Source organism: Colletotrichum tamarilloi, assembly GCF_030869305.1.
Source record: "Colletotrichum tamarilloi strain Tom-12 chromosome Unknown Scaffold_142.1, whole genome shotgun sequence".
In the NCBI taxonomy this organism is placed as follows: Eukaryota; Fungi; Ascomycota; class Sordariomycetes; order Glomerellales; family Glomerellaceae; genus Colletotrichum; species Colletotrichum tamarilloi.
The window spans coordinates 17,551-42,670 of record NW_026849525.1 but is presented as its reverse complement, the minus strand read 5'-3'; the positions used below and the strand labels follow the sequence as shown (position 1 = coordinate 42,670).

The 25,120-nt window shown below is 50.3% G+C and overlaps 11 protein-coding genes across 11 annotated transcripts; 5 read left to right on the top strand and 6 right to left on the bottom strand.

Moving 5' to 3' along the window:
* Positions 1–333: 333 nt before the first annotated feature.
* CTAM01_14976 (uncharacterized protein) lies at positions 334–899 on the bottom strand (the record flags this gene model as incomplete). Its single annotated transcript, XM_060530975.1, has 2 exons — positions 334–531; positions 582–899. 2 exons carry the CDS (start codon positions 897–899, stop codon positions 334–336), a joined length of 516 nt encoding a protein of 171 aa, XP_060374449.1.
* Positions 900–3,072: 2,173 nt separating this feature from the next.
* CTAM01_14975 (uncharacterized protein) lies at positions 3,073–4,060 on the top strand (the record flags this gene model as incomplete). Its single annotated transcript, XM_060530974.1, has 2 exons — positions 3,073–3,494; positions 3,562–4,060. The coding sequence occupies 2 exons, from the start codon at positions 3,073–3,075 to the stop codon at positions 4,058–4,060; spliced, it is 921 nt and encodes a 306-aa protein (XP_060374448.1).
* Positions 4,061–5,083: 1,023 nt separating this feature from the next.
* CTAM01_14974 (endonuclease/Exonuclease/phosphatase) lies at positions 5,084–5,965 on the top strand (the record flags this gene model as incomplete). Its single annotated transcript, XM_060530973.1, has 1 exon — positions 5,084–5,965. The coding sequence occupies one exon, from the start codon at positions 5,084–5,086 to the stop codon at positions 5,963–5,965; it is 882 nt and encodes a 293-aa protein (XP_060374447.1).
* Positions 5,966–6,787: 822 nt separating this feature from the next.
* On the top strand, positions 6,788–8,167 carry CTAM01_14973 (uncharacterized protein; the record flags this gene model as incomplete). Its single annotated transcript, XM_060530972.1, has 1 exon — positions 6,788–8,167. The coding sequence occupies one exon, from the start codon at positions 6,788–6,790 to the stop codon at positions 8,165–8,167; it is 1,380 nt and encodes a 459-aa protein (XP_060374446.1).
* Positions 8,168–8,572: 405 nt separating this feature from the next.
* CTAM01_14972 (NAD dependent epimerase/dehydratase) lies at positions 8,573–9,880 on the bottom strand (the record flags this gene model as incomplete). Its single annotated transcript, XM_060530971.1, has 1 exon — positions 8,573–9,880. One exon carries the CDS (start codon positions 9,878–9,880, stop codon positions 8,573–8,575), a length of 1,308 nt encoding a protein of 435 aa, XP_060374445.1.
* A 1,102-nt stretch (positions 9,881–10,982) lies between these two features.
* CTAM01_14971 (base excision DNA repair protein) lies at positions 10,983–11,391 on the bottom strand (the record flags this gene model as incomplete). The annotated part of the gene is made up of 2 exons (XM_060530970.1): positions 10,983–11,281; positions 11,370–11,391. The coding sequence occupies 2 exons, from the start codon at positions 11,389–11,391 to the stop codon at positions 10,983–10,985; spliced, it is 321 nt and encodes a 106-aa protein (XP_060374444.1).
* A 1,038-nt stretch (positions 11,392–12,429) lies between these two features.
* CTAM01_14970 (ABC transporter) lies at positions 12,430–14,898 on the bottom strand (the record flags this gene model as incomplete). Its single annotated transcript, XM_060530969.1, has 1 exon — positions 12,430–14,898. One exon carries the CDS (start codon positions 14,896–14,898, stop codon positions 12,430–12,432), a length of 2,469 nt encoding a protein of 822 aa, XP_060374443.1.
* Positions 14,899–15,704: 806 nt separating this feature from the next.
* CTAM01_14969 (uncharacterized protein) lies at positions 15,705–17,733 on the bottom strand (the record flags this gene model as incomplete). Its single annotated transcript, XM_060530968.1, has 12 exons — positions 15,705–15,873; positions 15,921–16,255; positions 16,310–16,458; positions 16,514–16,684; positions 16,757–16,821; positions 16,875–17,048; positions 17,097–17,116; positions 17,176–17,247; positions 17,302–17,368; positions 17,433–17,453; positions 17,529–17,611; positions 17,662–17,733. The coding sequence occupies 12 exons, from the start codon at positions 17,731–17,733 to the stop codon at positions 15,705–15,707; spliced, it is 1,398 nt and encodes a 465-aa protein (XP_060374442.1).
* A 615-nt stretch (positions 17,734–18,348) lies between these two features.
* CTAM01_14968 (phytanoyl-CoA dioxygenase) lies at positions 18,349–19,496 on the top strand (the record flags this gene model as incomplete). Its single annotated transcript, XM_060530967.1, has 3 exons — positions 18,349–18,560; positions 18,615–19,267; positions 19,333–19,496. 3 exons carry the CDS (start codon positions 18,349–18,351, stop codon positions 19,494–19,496), a joined length of 1,029 nt encoding a protein of 342 aa, XP_060374441.1.
* Positions 19,497–20,673: 1,177 nt separating this feature from the next.
* CTAM01_14967 (major facilitator superfamily transporter) lies at positions 20,674–22,579 on the top strand (the record flags this gene model as incomplete). The annotated part of the gene is made up of 4 exons (XM_060530966.1): positions 20,674–20,833; positions 20,907–20,938; positions 21,014–21,864; positions 21,946–22,579. 4 exons carry the CDS (start codon positions 20,674–20,676, stop codon positions 22,577–22,579), a joined length of 1,677 nt encoding a protein of 558 aa, XP_060374440.1.
* Positions 22,580–23,156: 577 nt separating this feature from the next.
* Positions 23,157–24,992, bottom strand: CTAM01_14966 (X-Pro dipeptidyl-peptidase C-terminal non-catalytic domain-containing protein; the record flags this gene model as incomplete). Its single annotated transcript, XM_060530965.1, has 2 exons — positions 23,157–23,969; positions 24,024–24,992. The coding sequence occupies 2 exons, from the start codon at positions 24,990–24,992 to the stop codon at positions 23,157–23,159; spliced, it is 1,782 nt and encodes a 593-aa protein (XP_060374439.1).
* Positions 24,993–25,120: the final 128 nt, after the last annotated feature.

The window sequence follows — 25,120 nt, the reverse complement described above, 5'->3', positions numbered from 1 at the left end:
CCTGGACATTTAGTCAGGAACCCCTTCCCGAATTAGGAAGTACTCCCCGCCAGCCAGGAATTTGACTGCCTGAGTACTTGTACAGACATGTGCTTCGGGTCATGTAGTAGGGACTCTTACAGTATGGAAGCATAACTTACAACTACTTTGTCTGTACTCTGCTATTTCCGTTGTGTTTCCGGGAGAACTATTGCAATTGGCCGAGTTTCAATGATCGAAGCAGTTTCAGCAACATCCTTCGACCATACTCTCGCCAAAACGATAGTATAAAATTGAACATTGCAGTTGAGTGTTTATGGCTAGGGACTAGATCTCATAGTTCGTTGAGAATACCTACACATGTAAGGATTTCGACAAGTCATTTAAGACTTTGTCCTGCAAATGTGCGCCGTAGACAGGCGGTACGTCCAGCCCGCTGAGTGATGCCACATCTTCGTTGATATTCGGACTTGTTGACCGAACGAACTTGTTATTCGCATCAATTGGCATCTGAGGTGATGCAAAGAGTACGACAGGCAGCGATGCACGGTACTGAGCTTTATTAACAAAGTCAGGATTCTCGTGCGCCATCAGACACTTACCTTATTCGCAAAAGGACTATTGTCTGAATCCTGAACAGTGACCTCGATCGAAAGAAGGTGGGTCATGCTGATATCGTGGGATTTCATATCTGGAGAACATTGTTTCGGCTCTGCAGGAAGAGGAAGGCTCTGCGTCGTCTTGTAAAAGCGTTGCTCCAAATTCTCGTGGTTGTTCATTGGCGTCTCCCACTCGGCAACATCCCTATCGCCAACAAAGGTTGTTTGCTGGCTTTTACCAGCCTTCACCTTGTGTGACTCCAAAAGTTGGCATTTTGCTTGAGAGATTCTTGTTCCTGCTTTCAGCGGCGCAAAGCGCATTTCGAGAGGAATAGCTGTGCCCAGGGCAATGGCGCGATGGCCGATGGAGATCGAATACCGCAACTTTTCTCCCCATATACCTTCGACCGTCACAGGGTCCATCAACTCGAATGCGGAACTTGAAAGCGTCCTATTTATTCGTATCGTTTTGTATGCCTGAGGCGTTGCGGAAGAGGTGTTGCTTCGAATCGTCGTTGCCGTCAGTTGGTAGGTGATGCTGCACCGACTACACCCTTGAAAAGTTTCTGGTGTATCACCGTGTATAGAAAGTTTGAATGGCCACTCATGAGTAGTGGTATTAGAGGAACATGGGGGGACGTCTCTATGACCATGGTCGGTGAGGAAGGGAGGCCATTCGTACTCGAAGACGCGGACTGTGGTTGAGCATTCGCTCGATTTTGATCCTATGTCATGGTCTCTAAAGACAAAATCATCAGCCTCATGTCGTGTACTAAGTCTGAATACGCTACCTACCTGCGACGCAAGAAGCCGTCCAAACGTAGCCGGACGCCGACTGCAGGCTGTGTTGAAGGTAGACAAAGACTAAGAACTCCTCGAAGAGCTTGCTCATTTGCTTCATCTGCTGTCCCTCTCAAGAACACGTAATCTCGATCCATCCTGATATCCAGGAAAGCCAATCAGCCAAATGACCTCGATATATGCGGAAGACGCAAAACGACCTTGCTTACAGAATTTTGAGGGACGCATCTTGGCTTTCAACGCCCGCTAGCCGTGACAAAAATGAAAGCATGGAAACTGATGTCTAGCTTCCGTTTCGGACTCTTGTGATCATCAATAGAAATCAGAAATTTCGGCCGGATTTCTCTCTGATAAGAATCGAAGGAGCAAGATACGCAGCCAGCAAAGTTCCGTGTCGCCTCATGATGCTCTTCAGCAAAATAGACCGAATCATGATGGCACTCCATCAGCAAAGAGCGGAATTGATTTCCGTCGGAAGTGAGGTTAATCCAACGTCCTCAGCCTCGAAACACAGCGAGTAGGTACTCAGCCAGGCAATGCACCGAGATATGCTTTTGCTTTCAGCGAGTACCTTGCATTTTCCTGTGAGGCAAAGCCAAGCGGGGGAGTTTTTCCAAGTCAAGATCGAATGAGGGTGTTCGGGCGGTGGCAGCACTGGATTATCCCTGCGCAGAACAAGGTACATGATTGCGGCCGATCCCCAAAGAGGTAATAGATCCCACCGGCAAGCTAGGGATATGACTTTGCTAAGGTCCCTTGGGCCACAAGCTTCACATGTTCTTTGGCCCTAAAGGCATCATGCCATGGCTGAAATAAGGTCAACTGTTGAGACGGAATACATTTGCCGCCAGTTTCCATTGAGTAATCAGGTCATCAGCTGGCAGCAAGAACCTTTCAATGCTCCTATGACAGGATCTAGGGCCGCATCACATCTGCGTCTTCGAAATAACAAACAAGTGGAGTCAATGCGGAGGTAGCGGAGTTTTCCGCTGGCCGGGTCAGCACCCGATCAACCGGCCTTGCCCCGTTCGGATCCCCGAAGCCGGTTGATCCTCGGGAAAGTCACGATGCTGACCTGCCTCAAGATTTTTGGTGTTTGTGTGACTCTAGACGGAAAATTGATTCCTTTGACAAATCATGCCGTATGACTAACCGCTGGCTGGCTGGTCTGATATGCCGACACATCAAATACAGCGATCACATCCCTCATTGGCGTTGGGACTAGGTATCTCGGGAGCTCGGCTAACAATTTCTAGCTCTCACCTAGTGAGACAGTCATGCTACGCTGTCGGGGTTAGCTGCATTTCGACGTCACATGCCGTGACAATCTTCCCCCTCAGCGTGGACCTGGGACAGGAATCTGCTCCCGGTGGGAATCCATCTCCCTTCACTTCTTTCCGTTGTGTCGTCGCTGTGTTGATAATACCTTCTATCGACTGCCAGCGTGCTTTCCTTGAAAAAGTAGCGCATCCCGACCGCACGCCGAAGCTGACAATACTTAATTTGATCATCCGCTGCGTCTATTGTTGCCATGAACTATCTCGAGTAATGCTTGACCCGGAGCTGTTATCGTCGCATCATTGATCCCAACGGCACCATCCCTTATTGGGCCACCCCGATCCTGCAGTCGTCCAACTAAGCTTTGTCCTTTCCCTAGCCACCAACACGTCTCGATAAGACGACACCGGATCCCATGGCATCAACTTCACTTTTATCTGCGTCTATCATCACCAATATGGCTGCCCTTCCAGCGTACGGGAACTATCATCACGTTCAGCTGGCGGAGGTTTTTGACTGCGCCCTCGATCAGAGGCTGGGCCGTCACCTTACACCCACGCCAGCCCATCTCACGCGCGTCGTCTACGTACCAAATCACAAAGACATCACTACTCATTTGCCTCTCTACGATTACAATGAAAATTACGACAAGGCTGTCAAGAAAGAGCCTATCGGCAGCAGCAAATACAAACTTGGCCTGGCAATGATGAGGCGACCGTTGGGAGATGGAACCGATGCACAAGTTCGTTATCTGGTCAACTTCCAGAAGGGCCTTGATGGTGTTGCTGCAACGGTGGAGAGGAGAGTGCCAAGCCATAATGGCGAGATCGTCAGCTTGTAAGTTTCTATGAAGCGTCATCCTACCCAGGGAGTAAGAAAATACGGTTATTAACATTTTCTCAAGGCATATACCTGCCGATGACAATGGAAACTTTCGCGTTGCACCGCACAGCATGGAGCAAGACCTGCAGCTAGCAGTCACCAGCTCGTTCCCCGTCCCAGACACAAAGATGCACGCAGCCGCAAACCCCGTGCGACACCCATGGTTCACGATTTCTCAGACGTCACGAGACGGGAGCATAACCGTTCCCTCGAATTTGGAGTGGCAAGCGCGCCCAACAGAAGATGGGCCTCTGCGCTATACCCTGGTCGACACTGAAGCAGAGTTGAGCGGCGGTGAGCCAGCGATTCATGCCATCTACCACCACGTCGGTATCGGCTTCGCTCTGCCCAACGACTATAGCGAGGGTATCTTGCTACTTTCGGAGGATCTCAACGGAGAGGCGGAGGCGCTGGCGATTGCCACCTTGCTCGGTGTTCTTCGGCAGACAAGGTCGATCAACCAGCCTCCTCCCAGGCCGAGAAAGAAGTCTTTGGTGAAGCGAGTTCTGGGCAAAATTTGAGCCTTTTGGGGAACAGAACAGACTTCGTGTCTTTGGGAGATATGAACTTGCGTGGTCGATTCTGGAAACTTACCGGTCTAGTGCGTATTGGGCGTGGAAATTGAGGAAGATGTTGAGCGGCAGATACCCAGGGAATTTGTATTTTTGCTTTAGTCTCTTATTGTATAGCTACTTTCAATTGGGAAAGGAATGCATATCAGGTCATCCAGACTGAAAAGCTCCGTGGGCCTCGTCCCACCCATTGTGGAAATCGTTAGTGCCTGTCTCGGTTTTCTTGCCATCTTTTGTCAGAGCCTGCGTCTTTTGAACGCGTATTCAAGACAGATATCGGTAAACTCAGCACAAGTTTCTATGTAGTTTGCATTGACTTGATTTCAATCTTTTGACACCGTTCGGCACTTATGTTGATAGAAACTTGATGTACGCCTGAAGTCTTTACGGCACTACAAGCATCTTGATGTCACCAAGCCCCAGGAAGGTTAAGCATGCATGTATTTATGCACTTCAGCAAACTTAAGTACGCAAGGCAACAAAAACGTGGTTGCGGGCGATAATTTTAGAATCGGTCCCTTAAATTCTGTACCGCTAAACTCTGACGTACTTACACGTATCTTACAACAGCAGTGACCAAGTTGGAAGTATGCCTTGTCTTGGCATAGTCCGAACTTCAAGGTTCTTTGTAGGCGCATGACTAGTTAGGCCGGACTTCGGCCGTAGTCGGTGGATAGGCACCACATGATACATGTACCTAGGATGATTCTGTACTATCAAGTCATCGGCAAGCCGGGCCTCTACAGCCGTGTTTCCAGTGAACTGGCATTATATACTATTTGGTCCAAGAGGCGTGTCAACGATTATGCTTGCGGTCTTATAAGAACACACATGCATCACTGTTAGGTGATATTCTTCTTCATGTTCAAATGTCAATAGTAACATCCTTTTCAATCAGACTTTATCACCTCACTCCGTCCATCGAACACCCATAAGCACACTCTTGAGAGTCATGGACTTACACGCAGCATCATGAAGCCCGAAAACTGTTTCACTGAACCGATGCCCGTGCGTTTGATCACACTCAACATCCGCTACGCCATCAAAAAGACGCTTTTGCCAAATGAGCAGCCATGGGAAGTCCGGTGCCCGAAGTTGACGTCTCAACTAAGATTCCACACTGCCGGCCTCACAAATGCCTTCATATGCATCCAAGAGGCGCAGAACCAACAACTCCACGACTTAGAAGCGGAATTGGGCCCACGATGGGCCAGCATCGGCTGTGGTCGTGCTGATGGGGTGTCCGATGGAGAATTTTCGCCCGTGTTCTACCGGATTGATCACTGGACTGCAGAGCGAAGTGAGACGTACTGGCTCAGTCCCACACCAAAGAAGCCTTCAAACGCATGGGGCGCAACCATCAATCGCATTGTCACGGTTGGTCTGTTCAAGCACAAGACCTCCGACGCTAGGATCGTTGTGATGAGCACCCACCTCGATCACAAGAGCCAAGAAGCCAGGCGCGAGAGTGCCAAATTACTTCTTAAGATTGCTGAAGAGTGGCTCAAGAATGTATCAGAAAGCTTTGGGAAGGATGTGCCGGTTTTCCTAGGCGGGGACTTCAACAGCGGGCCGAAGGACGAGCCGCATCAGATTTTGACAGCCCAGCCTGGAGGAATGAGAGATATCTCGGACTTGGTCCCGGCTTATCAGCACTACGGGAATAAGATCACCCACACGACCTTTGGGGAGGCGGAATCCACTACGATTGACTATCTTTTTGTACTGAACCACAAGCACATCCGCTTTTGCAATTTCGCCGTTCTCTCAAACCGATTCGATGACGGTGTTTATTACTCGGATCATCGCCCTGTGGTAGCCGACATGGAACTTCTGCGCTCGAAGGGCCAGTAAAAGCTTTTTGCACATCTACGTGTACCTAATCAATAGAGTCTTCCGACCTTTTGCTCTGTATTGTATCTGCCTAAGTAATTCTCAATGTTCTTCGTCGCATGATAAACAGATAAACCAAATGATGAAAACCTAGGCTCGCATCTCTATCAAGCAAAAAACGACTTTGCTGAACTGCCGATTCCCCGCTTGAGGCCCGCGGCCACCGAGGGTGGATCCAGAAGGCTGACGTCGAATCCTCCTTCTAATCACGTTACCTACTGGCAAGGCATGAGAGTCTGGACGGAACTCAACCCCCATTTGTGCTATCGTCGGCGAACGCTTCTCCATTGGGTGAAAATCTTGCGGAAGTCATAGCTCGCATACACCTAATGGCAGCGTCGAAATTATCACGTCGGAGCTGATTCGCTGGCTGCATGAGGAAATGAAATACTGTCGGGGACAGTGGGAACGTGGACTACGCGTACATCACCATACATGACGACACCTAGGTTCAATGGTTTCGCTAAACGATTGGTTTGAACGTCAAATGCCTGCAGCAAGGTAGCAATGAGAGAATGTATTCTAGCATGCCTATGCACCCCAGCAGCAGATCGAAATTGGAAAGACCTAATTACGCATTTGTGATACGCAATAGCTTCTCTTGCTTGCCATTGAGAAGTCAAAGCAACCGAACCGGTATCCGCTCCAGGAGTGCGCGGAGACCGCTTGGGTTATGAAATTGAACATAAACTCAATGAAAAGACGTGTTTCAAGTTTTACTTGGAATGTTAACCAAGCATTCTCCATCATACACCCAATCATTTCCATCTTTCGGCTATCACAATGATGCTGCTGATTCTATTTCCGTTGATCCTGGGACAAGTGGCTTTGCAAGCTCTTGCAGCCATTGTTGGACAAGCAAGCAGTTTCAATGTCACGACTAAAGTGGCTCAGAAATATGGTTGTGGCGAAGCTTGCCAGCAAGCAATCCAGACTAGCAACGAGGGCGATCTAGAGATTTTTGGAACCAACTTCGACTTTGACTTTTACGAAACCGCTGCCAACTTCACAGGCTCTAGGCCCGGTGATGTCCTCAAGATCCAACCTGTCATCCCTGCCAACATCACCGTGCCTGCCGGTGTTGCCGTCTACAAGATTCAATACACCAGCGCCGACATCAACGGCTCCCCTGTACCCGTCACTGGCTTCGTCGCATTCCCATTTGCTAGGACACAGCAGCCCTTTAACCTGATCGCTTACGCACATGGAACCAGCGGTGTCTTCCGTGGCTGTGCTCCTTCGACGTCACCCAGCTTGTACGATTACCAAAGCTGGTCACCGATCCTTATTGCAGGATACGCGGTTGTTGCTACCGACTATGCTGGCCTGGGAAATAACTACACGGCTCACAAATACGTAGCTAGCGCAGCCAATGCTAATGACACATATTGGTCCGTTGTAGCTGCTCGTACAGCCTTTCCCGACATTCTTTCGCACGATTGGGCTTCGATCGGACACTCTCAGGGCGGCGGCGCCGTGTGGAAGCTGTCAGAGCACAAGCTCGTCCAAGATTCAGCCAGTGGATATCTGGGAGGTGTTGCCGTGGCGCCTGTTACCAAGGTCTACGACGCGCTGGTTGCCATCGAATCGCTTCGCAATCTTACTCAGACCGGAGGAGACGACCACGATTTTCTTGCTTTGGGCGTCATTCCATCTGCTGTACTTGGCATCAGGGCAACGTTTCCTGATTACGACGCCCCCATCATTTCGGCCAAACTGAAAAACAGAATCGAGCTCGCAAAGATCGCACAGCTATGCGACGCCGCTATCTCGAGTCTCACAGTTGACCTTCGCTTCGACGCTCTTTCCAATCGCACTGCCGCATCCGACACGCGCCTTAAAGAGTTCCAAAAGTTGAACGCTCCAGCTCAAGGTGGCCGCGCCTCAAAGCCGCTGCTTTTGGTTTTGGGTGAGGACGATACCATCGTCTCAGAGGAGTCCGGTACCGCCTCGTTCGACGAGACCTGCGCCCACGGAAACCCTGTTCATATGAGCATCTACCCCGGCTTAGACCACTCTGCTGTCTTGACGGCAGCAACACCTGAGTGGCTTGCGTTCTTCCAGGACCGATTTGCTGGGAAACCTTTCGGAGAGGGTTGCTCGAATGAGACCAAGGTTCCTTTTGACCAAGAACATGCCCAGCGGCCTCTAGATAGCTACTGATATCCCCTCATGAGGCAAGCCCATTGCAAGTCGTTTTACTTTCGGACATTTGGAGCCTATGCCATTCGTCTTCTTGGCTCTCCTCGATTTCTTGGTTGACATTATCAAGGTGTACTCTCATCACATTTACAAGCTTTCTCTGCGGGTGCCCTACCTTATTCAGAACTATAGCATTGGCTATATTGATGAAGCCGCAAGTGCACATAATGTCGCCTTCAATCAAATGGTTACTAAACACCAAAAGAATAATTTCTCTGGTGGGAAACTAAGCGACAAAACATAAGTACATCGGAAGTGCTCATGAAGGTCGAATAATCAATACAAATCCCTTCGTCACACGTGATTTCATCTGCTTATTCTGAATCTTGTCTCCAGAGTCATCCTTCTCCTGCTATTCTCTAAGTCTTAGCACATAGGACGAGCGGAGTCCACCTTCATCGGCGGCAAGAGTCCGAGTTCTCCCAACTCTTGGAACGTCTCAAAGAGACTCTCAGTCGTGTCAACGAATCCAGTCCACCCAAGCCGTTTCGCCTTGTTCATACAAGGGCTTCCAGCCCGAAGGTACGCATACTCAGACATGGAGAAAGCCTCAGGGTCCGCGAATGGGTCATTCGTGATCTTGCCTCCAGACTCCTTCATGATCTCGCGCCAAGCAACAGCATTCTCCTCCTCCTTTGCCCAGTCGGCAAGAGTGAAACGCGTCTTGGAAGAGAAAGGAGGGCCGTAGCCGAGGGGCGCCTTCTTCCCCGACTTTCCAGATATCTTCGTCTCAAGGCCAGACTCGTCGTCCGGTGGGGGCACCACCTTCTCAACACCGAACCAGCGAGCCAGCTCAGGGAAGAAGCGCTCCCACACCAGCGGGCCTCCGTCCTGGGCGTTGAAGTTCTCGTTGGCGCAGTCTTTGTTCAGGGCTGCCCACTCGGTCAGGTAGCCAGTCATTCGTGCCGAGCCGTGGTAGGTCTCATACTGCCACGCCTCCCAGTCTCCTCCAAAAACGAGAGGCTCACCCTTGCGTGCTTGCACGGCAGCGTAGATGCCGAACAGGTAGAACATGTTCATTCCCGCTTGTGACGAGCTTCCGATGATAGCGCAGGGCATGATGATGTTCCATGCTGTGCCATACCTTTGGCAGAAGGCTCTGAGCAAGTCCTCCTGCGGGTAGTAGAAGTTGGGCTGCAGGTGTCTTGGCTGGGGGTCAGACTCGAGAAGGGGGGTTCGTCCGCGACCAATGTGCACACCATGGCTCTTGCCGCCGGTCTGGAGAATGAAACGAGTTGGCTTGATGTCCGCCAACTCCAACGCCTCGAGGAAGTTCTTGAGGAGGGCAACGTTGCTTTCCACAAGACCATCGACATCAGTCCAGAGCTTATGGATATAGGAGTAGTAGAAGATGTAATCAGCTCGCACGCCAGCCTCTTTCATGCTCTTGGCAATCGAAGCAGGCTCATCGAGAAAGTCACAAGTAACAATCTCGATTCTGGAACGAGCATCGGCAGACAAGAGATTCATCATCTCTTCCGGGGGAGGACGGCGAGAGAGACAGAAGATGGTCTTCCACCGCTTAGGGCTATCCAAAAGAGCCCGCATCGTGTTGAAACCGGAGATACCATTGGCACCGGTAATGATGGCAGTGAGACCTTCAACGGACTCGTCAAAGGTTGGAAGATTTCTGTAGATGCCAATCTGGCGGAGGGCTGAGAACGAGGGGCTCATGATGAAGACTTGTTGGCTGGGATGTAAGTGATGATTGTCAATGAAGATGAGAAAAGAAGATGCTTTAAGAGTGTGCTCAGACAAGACATGAAGGCGAGTTCTCACTCATCTTTAAGTAGCAAATCCTTTCCTCTCCCTATCTGTCTCTACTCAACTAAGATCGACTCTATCAGTCTCATCTTTGCCTATCTCTGGTCTGTTTCTCTTTCCCGTATCAGGCCCCAGCATTGACACGGTGCGTCATATTGTTCACCCACACAAGGGGTTCTCACATTTCTCGGCGGCTTTCCGTCATAGACTAGGGAATATGCACGCCGTCACAGTGCGAAAAACTTCCGGATCGGACCCGGCCTCATATAATCGGGCTTGAGGCGAAATTGACCGATGTGGGACCCCTTGGACGCGGCCATAAATGGTCCACAGATGTCCGTTTCGGGCCAGTTGGAGCGCGGCCAAAGTGCAATTTTGGCGCCGGGCCAAGCGTCGACGCCATTCACGGCCCTCACAGTGCTATAGGACAATTATGTGGGGCGGCCCCTTTTCCATCCAGTCTTTGCTTGTCTTTTGAATGGGAATGTCTGACCGAGTTGCTTTTTCCCGCTGGGGGTTACGCGGATTGCTGACCTGGCCCGAAGTCCGTCTTGGGTTTCCGAGTCATCAAACGCATGTGGTGTAACAGTGGAAGGGTTTTCATCCAGATTCAGGTAGAGTGGTGGTAGTGAAGTCGTCTCATTTGGTAAAGGGTGGTTACATTCCGTGTGAGCCGCCTCTTATCTCATCCTTCCGTGTTGATCTCCCGAGTTACGAGTAGTCAATTGTGATAGCAGATGCGCCGATGTTGAACGGAGTTAAAGATAGTCATTTGAGGAGGTGATACGATAGTCTACTACATACAAATTTACCATACTCTCCTTGGCCTCTCCCATTCATTGACGCAGGAGCACTCGGTAATCACAAAGGGCTTTGCCGTCTCCGTTGCCTCGACAGACAGGGCACTTCTGGGCGTGGGCAATAGGCTGAGAGTGTAACTCAAACTTCAGCTCATTCGGCGTTCGAGCATCTAGACTGGCCTGCGCCAGCTCCCATAATGCATCACGTGGTCTCAACCCCAGAGACCTGTGATGTGGTAAGTGTGGGTGTCCACAGCAAAGACATCCTGATTCAGGCAGATGCGCATCAAACAGAACACGCCATTGGATCCAAGACCCCAGTAGCCGACCACGTCCTTGACAACTTCTTCATCGCTTGCATTGAAGGGGTGCTGAAGATCCCACTTGTCCAACAGCTGCATGGGAATCTTGGTCTCCTTGCTCTGCATCCCGCCGGGTCGCAGCGCCTCCACTAACCTCTCCATACTGCCCTCCACAATTCCCTCCCAGTTGGACAGGGACCCGTACACATCTCCTTCATGTTCTTCATGGCACGCTTGGCATTGTTCCAACTGGTCGCCTGGCTGAGAGCAGCTATCACCAAAGCATCCATCACATACAGGCACTCTTGAGCTGGAACATCTGGATCTGCATAGAGTTCCCGAATCACATCTCCATGAAGCCCTTCCGGGGTATATAAGCGACCTGACATTCGTCATGGGTCGGTTGGAGGAAGTTGGGGTATGGAGATGACTGGGCATGTTAAAACCAGGCGGCAAACCTCTTTCCAGAGAGTTTTTGGGCTGAAGGCGGTGAGCCGACGAATTCATCGTCAGCAGGGTTTGCCTTGAAATCAACAATCCTGTTCTCGTTCTTCTTCTTCTTAAACTTTGGCGTCTTCTTATCAGTGACTTTCTTTGTGATTGATGAAGATTTCCGACGCGTCTTGCGCTAAATATTGGCTTTCAACTCGTCGGAAAGTGTGCAATCGGAGTCATTGTGCGTTATTTTGGGCGATGTAGAGCTGGGATTTTCTGTCTGGGTAGCTGATCGCGTGCGTATTGTTGTTGGGATTAACAGTGATGCCCTGTTTATGGGACTGGTGTTAAAACTTGTTCTGGTCTAGGCGGGTCTCAGGAGAAGGTATAATCGTGCGAGACAGACCCCTACGCGCATCTGCGTGATATGACTGGGAAACAGTTCCAAATTTGCTGATCTTCTCATGCTAGGTCAGGTCTCCAACATGTCTCATTCATAAGTTCTCACGGACAATTTTATAAGTGTTGTTGTCCGACACAGAAGCCATCTCTCTTGATGACGGCATTCGCAGTCCCTGTCGATCTAAGCGCAAGCCCCCCTAACCGTCCGATCGATCCACGCCACTCAAGGGCTAGTAGGGGATTTGCGCTCCAAATCACTAAAACCTAGTACCGGTACATCGTTGCGTGCCCCAAAGGCCACCATTGTTGGAGTCATTAAGACAGCCAAATGTGAAAATGCTCCTCATCGAGCTTAACCTGAAAACGTACTCTGATTCTCGAGTTTCTACGGTCCCGAGCAATGTCTAATTTGGCAACGACGAGGCAGCCACCAATGGCCCAGATCCCAATCGAAGAATGGCCAAAAACACTAAAACGCTTATCAAAATCAGAAAAGAAGGAAACCTAAACACGAACCTTGTCATATCCTGTTCCTCTCTGAAGCACCACCAACTTGTCTCGTCCACAAGTCCTTGTATCTGTTACCTTGCGCCAACAATTCTTCGTGCGTACCACTTTCAACCACTCTACCGTCGTGTATGACCACAATCTTGTCCGAGTTGACAACCGTTGAGAGTCTGTGCGCAATAACAAACGTCGTCCTGCCACTCTTCAAAGTCTCCAAAGCATGCTGAATATTCGCCTCAGTCATCGTATCAACCGCACTCGTCGCCTCGTCGAGAATCAGAATGGGCGGATCCTTTAGAAATACCCGCGCAATGGCAAGTCTCTGGATTTCACCGCCGGAAAGTTTGACCCCCTGCTCGCCAACCTTGCTCTCGTAGCCGTCGGCGAAACTCAGGATCCGATCGTGGATCGCAGCAGCCCGACATGCCTCGAAAACGTCTTCGTCTGTCGCAGATGGCCGTGCGTAACGCAAATTTTCCATGACGGATGCGTTAAACAGCAAGGGGTCCTGCGGAACAACCCCAAGGGCTTCGCGAAGCGATGTGAGAGTGACGTCGCGAATGTCTTGGCCGTCAATGGTGATACGACCGCTTGTGACATCGTAAAACCGCAGCAGCAATTTCATGATTGATGACTTTCCAGCGCCCGTCTCTCCGACCAAGGCGATAGTCTTTCCTGGTGCTGCTGACACGTCCAGCTGTTCAATAGTCTGTCTCCTCGGATCGTAGGCAAAGCCGACATTCTCAAATGCGACGTGGCCTTTGACGGGCGTGAGGTTCTTGGCGTTCTCCCTTTCGACGATGGTTGACTTGGTCAGTAGTAGATTGAGAAGGCGTTCGGCATCCACCAAGTCTGACATCAAGTACCGGTAATTGTGTGAGAGGAATTTGAGGGGCCAGACCAGATACTCCCAGTATGTTAAGAGCAACACAAAATCTCCAGGGGAAGCTCGGCCGTTGGTGATCTCATACAGTACCAGGCATGCTAGCACAAAAAATGTCACTGGCACGGTCGCCTCCAGGAGAGCCTGAATGAAAGCATCGCCGACTCCATATCGACGGCTAGCGGCGAGTTGCGAGTCTACAGCCTGGCCGAAGCGGCGCTTCTCGAAATTGAACATGTTGAAATACGTGACGGTCTGCCATCCTTGAACAGCCTGGTGCATGATTCTCGCTTCCTCTCTTTCAGCTTTGCTTGACGCCCTGCGATTCGCAAGGTTCATGTTTGAAGTAACGACCTCCAAGGTTGTGAAAGCCACAGAAGCCACAAGCATAGCCAAAGAGACGTAGGCGTTGAATTTCCAGTACAGGAACCAGAGTGCGATGAACATGTCCGCAACTGTCGGCAATATGTCAATAACGGCGGTTTCGAGCAGATTGCTAAGAGCTCCACCCTGCTCAATGGCCTTCATGACTTCTGCAGAGTCTCTCTCAGCGTGGAACTCCATGGGGAGGTTCATGACGTGACTGAAGGCGGCATTGGTGATCTGTCTGTATGAAAACTGCTTGATGGGGATTTTCGCGAGTGCTTCAATCAAACCCAGACCCGACTCGCCACTGATGAGACTTAGAAGCAACCATATGGCCAGTGCACCGTACGGTGCTTCTTTCGCCAGGATTTTGTCTGTGACGATGCCGAGTTGACGGGGGATCAGGATGATCATTGCTCTTCCACCTGCTATGCACAGGAGGCAGAGAACAATTGAAAGTTGAACTTTTCTGTCGTTTCTGGGTATCAGAAGCGGGACAAAAATTTTGAAGTCTTTCAAATATCCCAGCCATCCGCCCGTCTCTTCTAGTCTCTTGGCTCGTCGACGCTTGATGCTGGCACTATCGTCGTCGTCATCGTCTGTATCTTCGTCTTCGGAGCCATCACTGGCGATCTCGGTATCGGTATCATCCCTGAAGCGTTCGGTTCCATAGTCTGCAGGCCCTTCTTGTTCATGCGATCCAAGGAAAGGTTGACTTTCTGCTGAGCAGGCTCCGCTGCTACCGCCCTGATTGGTAGTGCTGGCCAAAGCAACCAAAACTAAACCGGCAATGACAAAGATTCGAGCTCCTTGGCAAACAAGACAAACAACGTCGGGGGTAGAAAATGATCGTCCACGAACATTGAGAACCAGCAGAGGAATCTCGAGCAAGAATGTTGCAGTGCAGGCGCCGAGCAAAAGTCTTGGCACATTCCCATTAGAACAAAGCGCTATCCACGCGAGAGTTGACAGCAAGACGTGGATAATGTGAGCTTGCTCCTCATTGAAAGCGCCGGGCTGAAATGTTGCAGCAACTAGTTCAGAGACGTATGTAAGAATGACGATGAGTTTCGCAACTTTCTCGGGTTTTGATCGGCGATGTTTGTAATCTTTCGTTGATGTGTGTTTCCTCTTGGCTTGGCCTGACTGAACTGAAGCCGAAAGGCCGATGAGCACGGCGCTCAGGGCACAGCCGTAGTGCAGGGCCTGCGAGGCTTGTGAAGGGGAGATCATCGTGAAGGAGTCGATAAAGATGAGAGTGAAACTCAAACTAAACATTGGCAACTCACTCTCTGTCTTAAGTAGTTGATGAGAAACATTTTTTTGTAGTCTACTCTTTACTTAAGGTTTCCCGGGGATAACCGTGCTGTGCACCAAAAATCTGACGCTATGACATCTTACCCTGTGTAACACTGCCGTACCGGTAGATGCCTTGAGTTCATCGCCGCATCGGTAGCGCTGATAATTTTCCCCATAGACATTTACGATCTACCCGGAATGGGATTGTAGGCTTTACTGAAGTGCCGTGGTCCAATCCACTTTTCTTCACCTTGAAACTAAGCCTCGGGCCGCGTCTGACTCATCTCTCCGGCCCAGTATGATTCACTTCTCATCATCGCGTAACGGAACATTCGGGCCCCGATACGTTGGAAATGTCGACGTTCAAGGTGCTCGTATAACGGTGGGCATTCTTGACTGCGGGACACAGAGCCACTGAGGCCAAAATAAATTACGACCACCGCGAGTTAGACTGGCATGACTAGGGGAAAAGGTCAACAAATTTTTATCCTCAATTCGCACAATGGTGGCTGAGGACCAGCAACGAGCTCAATTGCAACGTCGGGAATGACTCAGAGGTAAGTATCTTGCGAGATTGTCTACAGGTTGATGCTGCAATTGGGCAGATTTTGAACGCCATGATGACTGCGATTTCATATGCTCGACAGGCCCAATTACGATAGAGTGGCAATATCCAAGACTCATACCATCCTTGTCTCTTACATTCAATGCTTCTTCTTTGGAGTACCGATCAACATCTTTCATTTACTGCCCAGAGCAATTGCAGCCATCTGTTTCGTCACAATGGAGATTGGCGCGGTACCCTTCGACTCTTCAACTTCAGCCAATATCTTCGCCTTGGCCTGTCGCTCAATCCAGTCTTTTGCGCCATTGTAGGTACAATTATAGTCCATGAACTCAGCCGGATTCCTGTGATTATTAGCGACAGAATCACTTGCTCAATTCTAATAACTGACATCTTGATCTTGTTGTTGCCCTTGTCTGTCGCAGGCTTTCCGGACTCTCTACTGTAGCCTTGGATGAGTGTGGCCCTCTCGTACCGACAGTCGAATACTATCTGTTGAAATGTTAGCCACTGAGCCTCAACATCAATGGCTAATAGGATTGTCACCTTCAGTCTCTCTGTAATCTGCGATCGGGTCGGCTTTTCCTTGATGTCTGAAAAGATGGCTCCTAGAGCCTCTGCATCCTCGATTGCCTGACTGGCCCCCTGTCCTTGAGTCGGCAGCATCGGATGCGCGGCATCACCGATAATAATTGCACGTTTGCAGTACCAAGTATCCAAAGGGTCCTAAACGAGTGTCAGATCTTTTACTCCAAATATTCGATTGGGCTCTAGCCTTACTAGGTCGCGAAGCTGCCACAATCCAACTTCTGTGCAGTTCTTGAAAACAGCCTTGGCCCATTTTGGAAAAACGTCAAATGTTTCCCTGAGCTTATCGGGACTACCCTTGGTGGTCCACGACTTCCCTTCGGCATTTTCCTGCATTTGGTCTGTAATATTGAGTAAGCCACGAATTTACTTTGGCTTGAGGAATACGCTGTTTACCATCTGGTACTAGAGCTACAATGCTGTAGATTGCTCCGTTCCTCGCGGGGCCCATGATGATACGTCTATCATGGCCCATAATCATAGTGGTGAACGACTCCCTCGGATCTATCACGGATGTGAAATCTTTGTCTTGCTCTAACTCGGAGCTGTCAATCACTAGTCGGTATGCTGATTAAATCGATTTATCGTCAGCATCGACGTTGGATACACGGTGTCTTCTTGATACAGTCGCCTGCTTACCGGAGAGTCCAGTTGGTATCGCGGGGGCTTCCTTTCCGATGATCGATTGTCGAAGAACGCTCTTGCTACGACGGAATTAGGAATACGACCCTCTGATTTCGCGGTAAACTTAACTTACATCCCATCAGCTCCAACAATGAGGTCTGCAGAAAGCACTTCCCCGGACTCGAGTGCGACGGTTCCGGCCTCTGGGTCGCATTTCCGGACTACGCAGCCCGTTCGGATCTCGACAGAATCCATGTTTCCATCGTTTCGCGTTGCTGCAGATTTTAGAGCATCATGCAAATCGACACTTCGAAGTCAGCTTAGTAGTGAAATGGTTTTTGTCATCAGTGCTTACCGATGATAGATCATTCTCTCCTGCATCATTGTCAGTGATTCAGATCATGGCGTGTCAGAAGCAATGACGGTGCACCTACAGCGCCATAGCTCTTCTTCAAGTGAAAGGGAATCTCTGCATGTAGTTTTCCTTCTGTGTTGTAAATCCGAAACTGGAAAATACCTGTCAGTTGACATCCTCATCAGGCTTCCTGCCTTGACCTTACAGCTTTGTCGGCCATAGACCCCGTCTTCGCAAGGCCTTCTTCGAGGTCCCATTGTTTCTCGACAATTCTACAAACGTCAGCTACCTTACGCGGAGGGCAATACCTCGCTTGATCTATGGTTCATGACTTACTTTGACGCATTTGGCTGGAGACTGAGAATTCCTGTTAGTCCACTTCGTCTCTAGAAGAGCATATGCCTCAAAGATGCACGGGGCGGACGATCTCACGATATTGTGGCGCCGATCTCTCGGTTGAGGCGACTCTGCTCCAGAACAATTATCTTTCGATTTGACCCTCTCAACGCAATCGCCTGTGGCAGTTAGTCAGAGCGCAGTTTCGTCTGCTTCTACAATTGCTTACCGCGGATAATCCTGCGATGCCACCACCAACCACGATGATGTTGAACAAATTGCTTTCGTTTGAGGCAGACATCGCGACGAGGATTACTAATGACTCTGACACGAATGGAAGAAAATGATGGACGTCAATAGTATGCAACCCTCAAGGCTTTGCATCGGCGCAGGGGATCAAGTATTACTGCGGCATTGGCATGTGCGAGATGAGCTGTGATCGGAAGCTAAGACCCTCTTCGGACAAGACCGCCAGTCACATTGGTGCTTTGCCTATCCCGAAGGCATAGCCGCGAGTTCAGCCCATCCACTTTCCGATACCTAGCTGCCTTTGGACCCTTAACCCAGGTGAACTGGAAAAGAAGGCAGATGTGTCTGGGGTTGGGGGACGTATCTGCCCCAGTTGGCCAACTTTAGGGAGCCGAACCGAGCGGCGAACCGAACCGAGGGGCTCGATCGCAGTGCCCATCCGGAACGTGATCAGCACACCCGGCCCAGAACCTCGGAAATCTTTGCAGGGGTGCAAGACACAGCTTATGTTAGCTAGATTGTGATCGTGGTGGCAACGTCGTTTGAACAGGCAAAAGTCAAATAGACCTACAGCTTGCAACTTGTGATAGCACCAAAGACTGAAACAAATCATCCTTCAGCTTCGCTGCACTGACTCTAAGCCTTCCAAATTTGGCAATCTTTGACAATGGCTACTACGACTGTCTCAATTACGGAGCAGCCCAGCGCTGCAATCAAGACCATTGATGATGGCAGAATGAAGATGGATGGCCAGGACCCGTCCTACGGCGATTGGCGTGATGACCTTCTCAGAGACGGATATGCCGTGATCAAGGCTGCTATCCCAAGAGAGCGCGCCGACGGCTATGCGGACAAGATGTACGGGCTTCTGGAGTCATTGTAAGTTCTATGTTGATCTTCTTGGTCTAGCTGCAGGAATCTGACTGGTTCTAGCGGCCTTGGCTATGATCGAAACGATCCATCGACCGTTCATCCCGACAAGCTGCCGGTCATCAATGAAAAGGGTATGCTGATGGCCTACGGGGCCTGCCACGAAGACTTTGTCTGGGATATCCGCAGTGAACCCGGCGTAGTTGGTGCATTTGAGAAGGTCTACGGCACTGAGGACCTCCTTGTCTCCTTCGATGTCATCAACTATGGCTTCGCGAATCGCACAAACCTTCCCGAAAACAAGCCCTGGCCCCATCAAGATCAAGACCCTGAGAAGCCTGGATTCCGCTGCCTTCAAGGTCTCGTCAACCTCCACCCCTGCGGCCCCGATGATGGTGGTCTCATCGTCTGTAAGGGCTCTCACAATCTGAGTGCACAGTTCCACAAAGACCTCAAGGACGAGCCGCGTATCCCAGCCTGGACCAAAGAGTGGTATGGCTTCACTGATCGCGGCATGGAATGGCTGAAGGAGCACGGCGGAGAGTGGATCAAGGTTTGCGCTGACCCTGGTGACTTGATTGTCTGGGATTCGCGCACTGCGCACTACAATGTCCCCGTCAAGGGGAAGATTGATCGAATGGCTGTGTACACTTGCTTCATGCCTGTCACAGATGCTACCCAAGAAGATCTTGTGCGAAAGAAAGCCGCATATGACTGTAAGTTCTTGATCCTGGGTGTATCTCAAAAAAAGAGATGGAGCTGACAATATGTTCCTCTACAGCTCGACTGGGTACCACCCATTGGCCCAACGCTCGTCACACGGGGTCCAACACCGCCACCCGAAATGGAAAGCCAGACCACATTGTTAGGGAGAGTCCATTGAACGACAAGAAGTTGAGTGAGAGAGCTTTCAGACTTACAGGTATTCCTTACATCCGGGTATGATTGTGAATGCTCAAGGTATTTGTTGGTTGATGGGAAGTGCAATACTCGGAGAAAGGGCCTAGGATACTGTATTCTTACCTTCGTTGACATGCATAATGCCACAATCGTTGTTCTTCAAGGTTTCTCAACTGCGCCTCAAGGTGACGCCATTACTTACTACAACAGCTCCGCATATCGGCAATGTGTCGCGAATGACAGCGGGAAGGTCATGCCTGAGCTACTTCATTTCATGCATGTATCGATTGGCGCTACGTAGTCACTCTACAGGCCACTTGAGCAATGCCGATATAGAACGGAGCAATGAGCTTTGTTCCGGGACTATCACCCTCAAGAGAACTCAACACCTCGTATCCATGGACATACTTGTTTAGAGACATAATCTTCCCCGAGAGCAATATCTAGCGCCCAGGCGGTGAGATGAGATAGGCAGTATTGTCTAGACATAACATTATCAAACTGCACCCGAAAGAGAACCGGCTATCCGAGTGCCATGGACAATGGGATTTCGGTTCAAAGACCGAGTTCGCGATTCGGGTTGGCCAGCACTCGGGTCCCAGAAAAGTGTTGGTTTGAAGATACGGGTCAAATCAAGCCGATAACGTATACCGCTTCGATCTCGAAGGGAAACGATAGCTGAGCAGCATTCATAGACTCCGAACCGAAGATAACAACTACATAGACACAACGGCACGGATATTGAGCCGAAGACTCCAATTCCGGAGCGCTCTAGGTTGTCACATCCCTCGTTGTGGCTGAGGACTTCCCTGTTCGCGTAGGCTTCCCCGCACGAAGCTGAGCGATAGCACTCTGCCGAAGCAAACGACCTAGTAAATGACCAAGCCGGGGCCCCTCTCCTGTACCCCAGACTGTCAACCCCAACACTGAATCTGGGGTTGAATCTGGGGGTGCCGAATAGTCTGCCAAGGGTAGAAGAACACAGAAGCGAGGGAGTTGATACGAATCCGAGATTGACGAATGATACCACAGATGTTTGTCAGGGTGTCTATTTTACAGAAATATGACCTGCCTCCCGTGGCATCAATTCAACTTTCACGACAACAATAGTTCCACAAACAACAGTTCTTCGTCCTTGATAGAGGACAGAGGACAGCAGTCTTTCAGTTCCGAACCAAAAACCCAAGTTCCGCTACTAACTATTCAAGACGATCGCTTCAACATGGGCGAGATAGACAACAAGATCACCGAAGAAAGGGTGGAGTCCGCCTCTGACTTCCCCCAGAAGCCTCAACTCGACGATGGCAGCTTCAAGGCAAATGTACAACTTGCCGACGGAGATGTTACCTATCTTATCCCAACGCCAAGTTCGGATCCACGCGGTGAGCCTGCGGATTATCAAAGTCTCCTGATAACCCAAGTGCTTCCTGCTAATCATTCGCCTCAACAACTCAGATCCCCTCAACTTAAGCCCACTTCGAAAATGGGTTAGTCACCTTTCAAGAATCCGACACTCATATTCCGTGTAAAAGCGATGACTGATGTTGGGAATCCTTGAATAGATAATTACGATGACTTGTGCGACTTTTGCTGCTGTTGGTCTCGTCCAAGTCTCCGGCCTTGGAGCTCTTCTCGGAGAGTTTATCCCTGAATATGCAGCCGAAGGCAGAGGATATGACGATATTTCCCATCTCATGACTTATCCCTCCTTGTTTATGGGACTTGGAAACCTCATTGGAATGCCTCTTGCACTTGCAGTAGGCCGCCGTCCGGTTTTCCTCGGGTCTTGTGCCTTGGCCGTCATAGGTTCCATCCTCTGCGGTGTTCAGAAAGGCTATACCTCTCACCTCGTTGCTCGTATGGTCCTTGGCCTGGCAGCTGGTCAGAGTGAAGCTCTCTGCCCGCTAATGGTACAAGAGGTTCACTTTCTTCACGAGCGTGCCCGGTGTCTCATGTGGTTCACGCTTTGGCAGTCAACTCTCAGCGCTGTCTACTCCCTTCTTACTTCCTACATAGCCGCTGGCATTGGGTCGTCTGGCTGGTACTTCCTGGGCTCAGGTTTTGCCGCCATCACTTTCATCTTTGCGGTCTTCATGGTACCTGAGACAAAGTATGACCGGCCGCTGGCAGCATACCAAGGCCAGACTGCCCAGGTCTCGCACTTTGTCACAACTGCTAGTCCTGGAGTCGACGACACCACTGGAGTGTATACGGAGATGCTGACCCGTAAGACTACCACGGAACCCCGTCAGCTTGACTTCGTCAACTTCAAGCCTCGCACCTTCGCGTCCGACCTCCGTCTTTTCACCCAAAAGGCCGATTGGAAAGAAGGTTGGCAATGCTGCACTGGCATGGCTCTCGTTACCTTCTTTCCTGACATGATGTGGGCACTTCTGCTCAATGGCCTGACGATGTAAGACGCAGCCCTGGCAACGGCCAATACCCCATTCCATAAAGTTTCAGTGTACTGTCACTAACTTAATCTCCTTCCTAGCGGCGTCAACATCGCTCTTGGTACCACCTATGGCGGGATCCTGCAGAATGCCCCCTACAACTGGAAATCATCAGTCGTCAGTTTCGCCCTGACCGGTCAAATTGTCGTCGCATTCCTTGCCTTGCCACTTCTGGGTCGAGGATCAGACTGGGTCATTAAGTTCTTCGCTCGAAGGAACGGCGGTGTTCACAAAGCAGAATACCGACTGATCCCTCTCATCATTCCCGTCATTGTCGGTACGCTCGCGGCCGTGATCTACGGCCAGGCAGCTGAGCACCCCGATAGATATCACTGGTTTGCCATTGTGTTCGCTCTTAATGCCTACTACTTCGGATTTGTCGGAGCAAACCAAGTCGGTATCACCTATGCTCTCGATGCGTACCCGACGCGGTCTGGCCCGGTGCTGGTCATCATCTGCGCTATGCGCGGCGTCATCTCTTTCGGAACGAGCTATGGAGTGACACCTTTCATCGCCTCAATGGGATACGATGGTGCATTCGGTATTTATGGAGCTCTTACGGCAGGTATCGGCGCTGCTGGAATCTTTGTCTTCATCTGGGGCACCCAGATCAGAGAAATGGTCTCGAAGTGGTCCATTGCAAACACCACGACAACCCCTTCATACAATCATTAGCATGGGTGAAATCCTTTCGCCGGGATCTTTGGGTTGATCACTGGGTCCCGTAGTCTCCAGCATCAGTCCCATATTGTGTGGGCCTTGATTTGGCGGCAGGTTGAATGACAGTTAGGTGGTCCATGTGTACTTTGAGTGTAATCGAAAGTGGACCTGAGTGAAGAATCCAACAATAATAAGTGATATTTACTAATATTGGCTTCTCCTTTCTGCTTACCTATTTTTTTGACTGAACAAATCGAGGGTGTGGAGGAAAAGAATCGCGGAGCATCTGATTGAACTTGGGGCCACTCGAATTCCCTAGCTAACATCCGACGTGGTAACGCTTTCAGCAACTCAAAGCCATAAAGATTGACAGTGCTGTAACTTCGAACATTTGCAAAGTTTTGGTTATTTTGGGAAAGTCGTACTTAGATGGCATCCACGACTTTCACTTCAAGGGAAGGTAAGCAACGACGTACTGCTGGACATGGGTCACTCGAACTTGCATGTGGGATTTAGGATGGTTCTCGAAGGAGATTGGAAACTTCATCAGTCTCCATTATGACATCTGCTGTTGTGCTGCAGTTACCTAGCTCTAAGAAGACTTTGATGGAATGAAAGGAAGGATAATGCGACTCTGATGCTCTGGCCCACAGTGAATGAAATGTTCGCCCTTGTTCCTCTCATAATCCGGCCGCTCAGTCGAAAATGCCTTGTACTCAGCGATGGAGGGGAACTGACCGCCGATCTGCACCTGAACAGATTCATCCGCCTCATAGTCCACGCCCATGGCCCAGATGCCGATCTCCAACTCCACAATGGTGCCAGGCGGGATCTTATCCTCCCTGTCGTGGGGGTGGAAGGGGAATTGAGGATGCATCGATCGCTCCGGATCAGTGTTTCGGTGAGATGCTCTCAGTTGACCGACCGAGCCGAGGTGCAAATTTGTGCTACTCTGCTCCTTCTTAGGGATGTCGTGGATGGACTTGACTGGTGCAGCCCAAAATGGGAAGCAGAGATGCATCATTGGGTTTCCGTCCTTATCAAGTTTTCTGACGTTTACAAACACGTTCATGTCGTCGTGTGAAGGACAAGACATGTACAAGACTGCCTTCGGAATGCCAATGAGGCGTGATGGTTTGTCGAAAGTGTAGGTAAACTTGACAAGCGAGTTGCCATCTTCGGAGTTGTAAGACACTTTTGAGGAATGCGAAGGAGCAGACTCGGACAGTTTCTCGTTATCGAGATAGAAGGTCTTGTAATCGGTGTTCGGTGGAGGAAAGTCTTCGAAATTGATGTCGCTTTCTGGCTCTCGATCGCCGAATTTCAATGATGTCCACCGCACCTTGGGGGTCTTCTCCCAGTCGTTTTCGATGCCCTTGAGATACCTGTCAAAGAATTTCTTAAGCTATGATTAGCATGATGCCTGACAAGGTGCTTTGAAAAGGAATGGGAGACTTACCGCCAAATCCTCGTTTGTCTCTGGCACGCTATACAGATCAAACCACTCCTGCCAAGCGCTCCATCGTATCCATTTGTCGGAAGTATCCAGTTCCATAAAACCTCTGATGCTACCCATTGTGTGGATAGAACTAAAGTCAGACCCGGAGATGTAGGCCGGGATCTTGATAGCCTTCATATTTGCGCGCTTGTCCTCCCACCAGATATTTGACAGGGGACTTCTGCGGTACATTTCCGCAAAGTCCTCTACACCTGAGGTGCCTTTAATGATGAGACTGGTGATAAGATCGAAGTTGCTCATGGAGAAAATGCCACCTCGGACGAACTGCTCGCGGAATAGATCACCACTCGCCTCCCATGGTGCAATGGCTTTGAGGGATGGAGGGTTCAGAGCAGCGACATGCCATTGAGCAATAGCAAGCGCAGAGTTGCCCGCCATACCAACGCTTCCGTTGCACCAGTCGAACTTTGCAATAGCCTCGATAACATCGTAAGCGTCCTCGGCATCCTGCAAACCCATAATTGGGACTTGACCGTCGCTGTTGCCAGCGCCTCTGCTATCGACGCTTATGATCGCGTACCCCTTGGGGCACCACCGCTGCGGATCGAGACCCTCGAACTTCTCCAGGCCGCTGAGGTCGCTCTTCTTCACGCAGCAGGACCATGGCGTCATCGGGAGCATGGTAAGTGCGCTGTACTTTTTGCCGTAGGGTGACCAGCCAACAATGGCGGGGATCTTCTCGGTGCTGTCCGCTGGGCGGTATACGTCAATGTAGAGTCTACACCCGTCTCTAACTTTGATCTCGACATCGTGATCGATTCGAATGTCGCTCTCAAGGGGCTTTGCATTGTAGCCGTTCCAACCTTTAGGCAGGACTTCGGTCCGACCTGGGGTGAAGCCTTGGTAGTTATTGGTGCCGATCTCAGGCTTACCGATGGGCTTATACGCAATCTGGATGGGAAGAGGCATGGCTGAATCTGGCGATTTGACAATTGGGACTGAATAATTGAGATACGGTGAGGGAAAGGGGCATCACGAGTTCGTCATATCACTGAACATGCAAACAAAGTTCTTTTTATGGGACGCGTCTGATGATT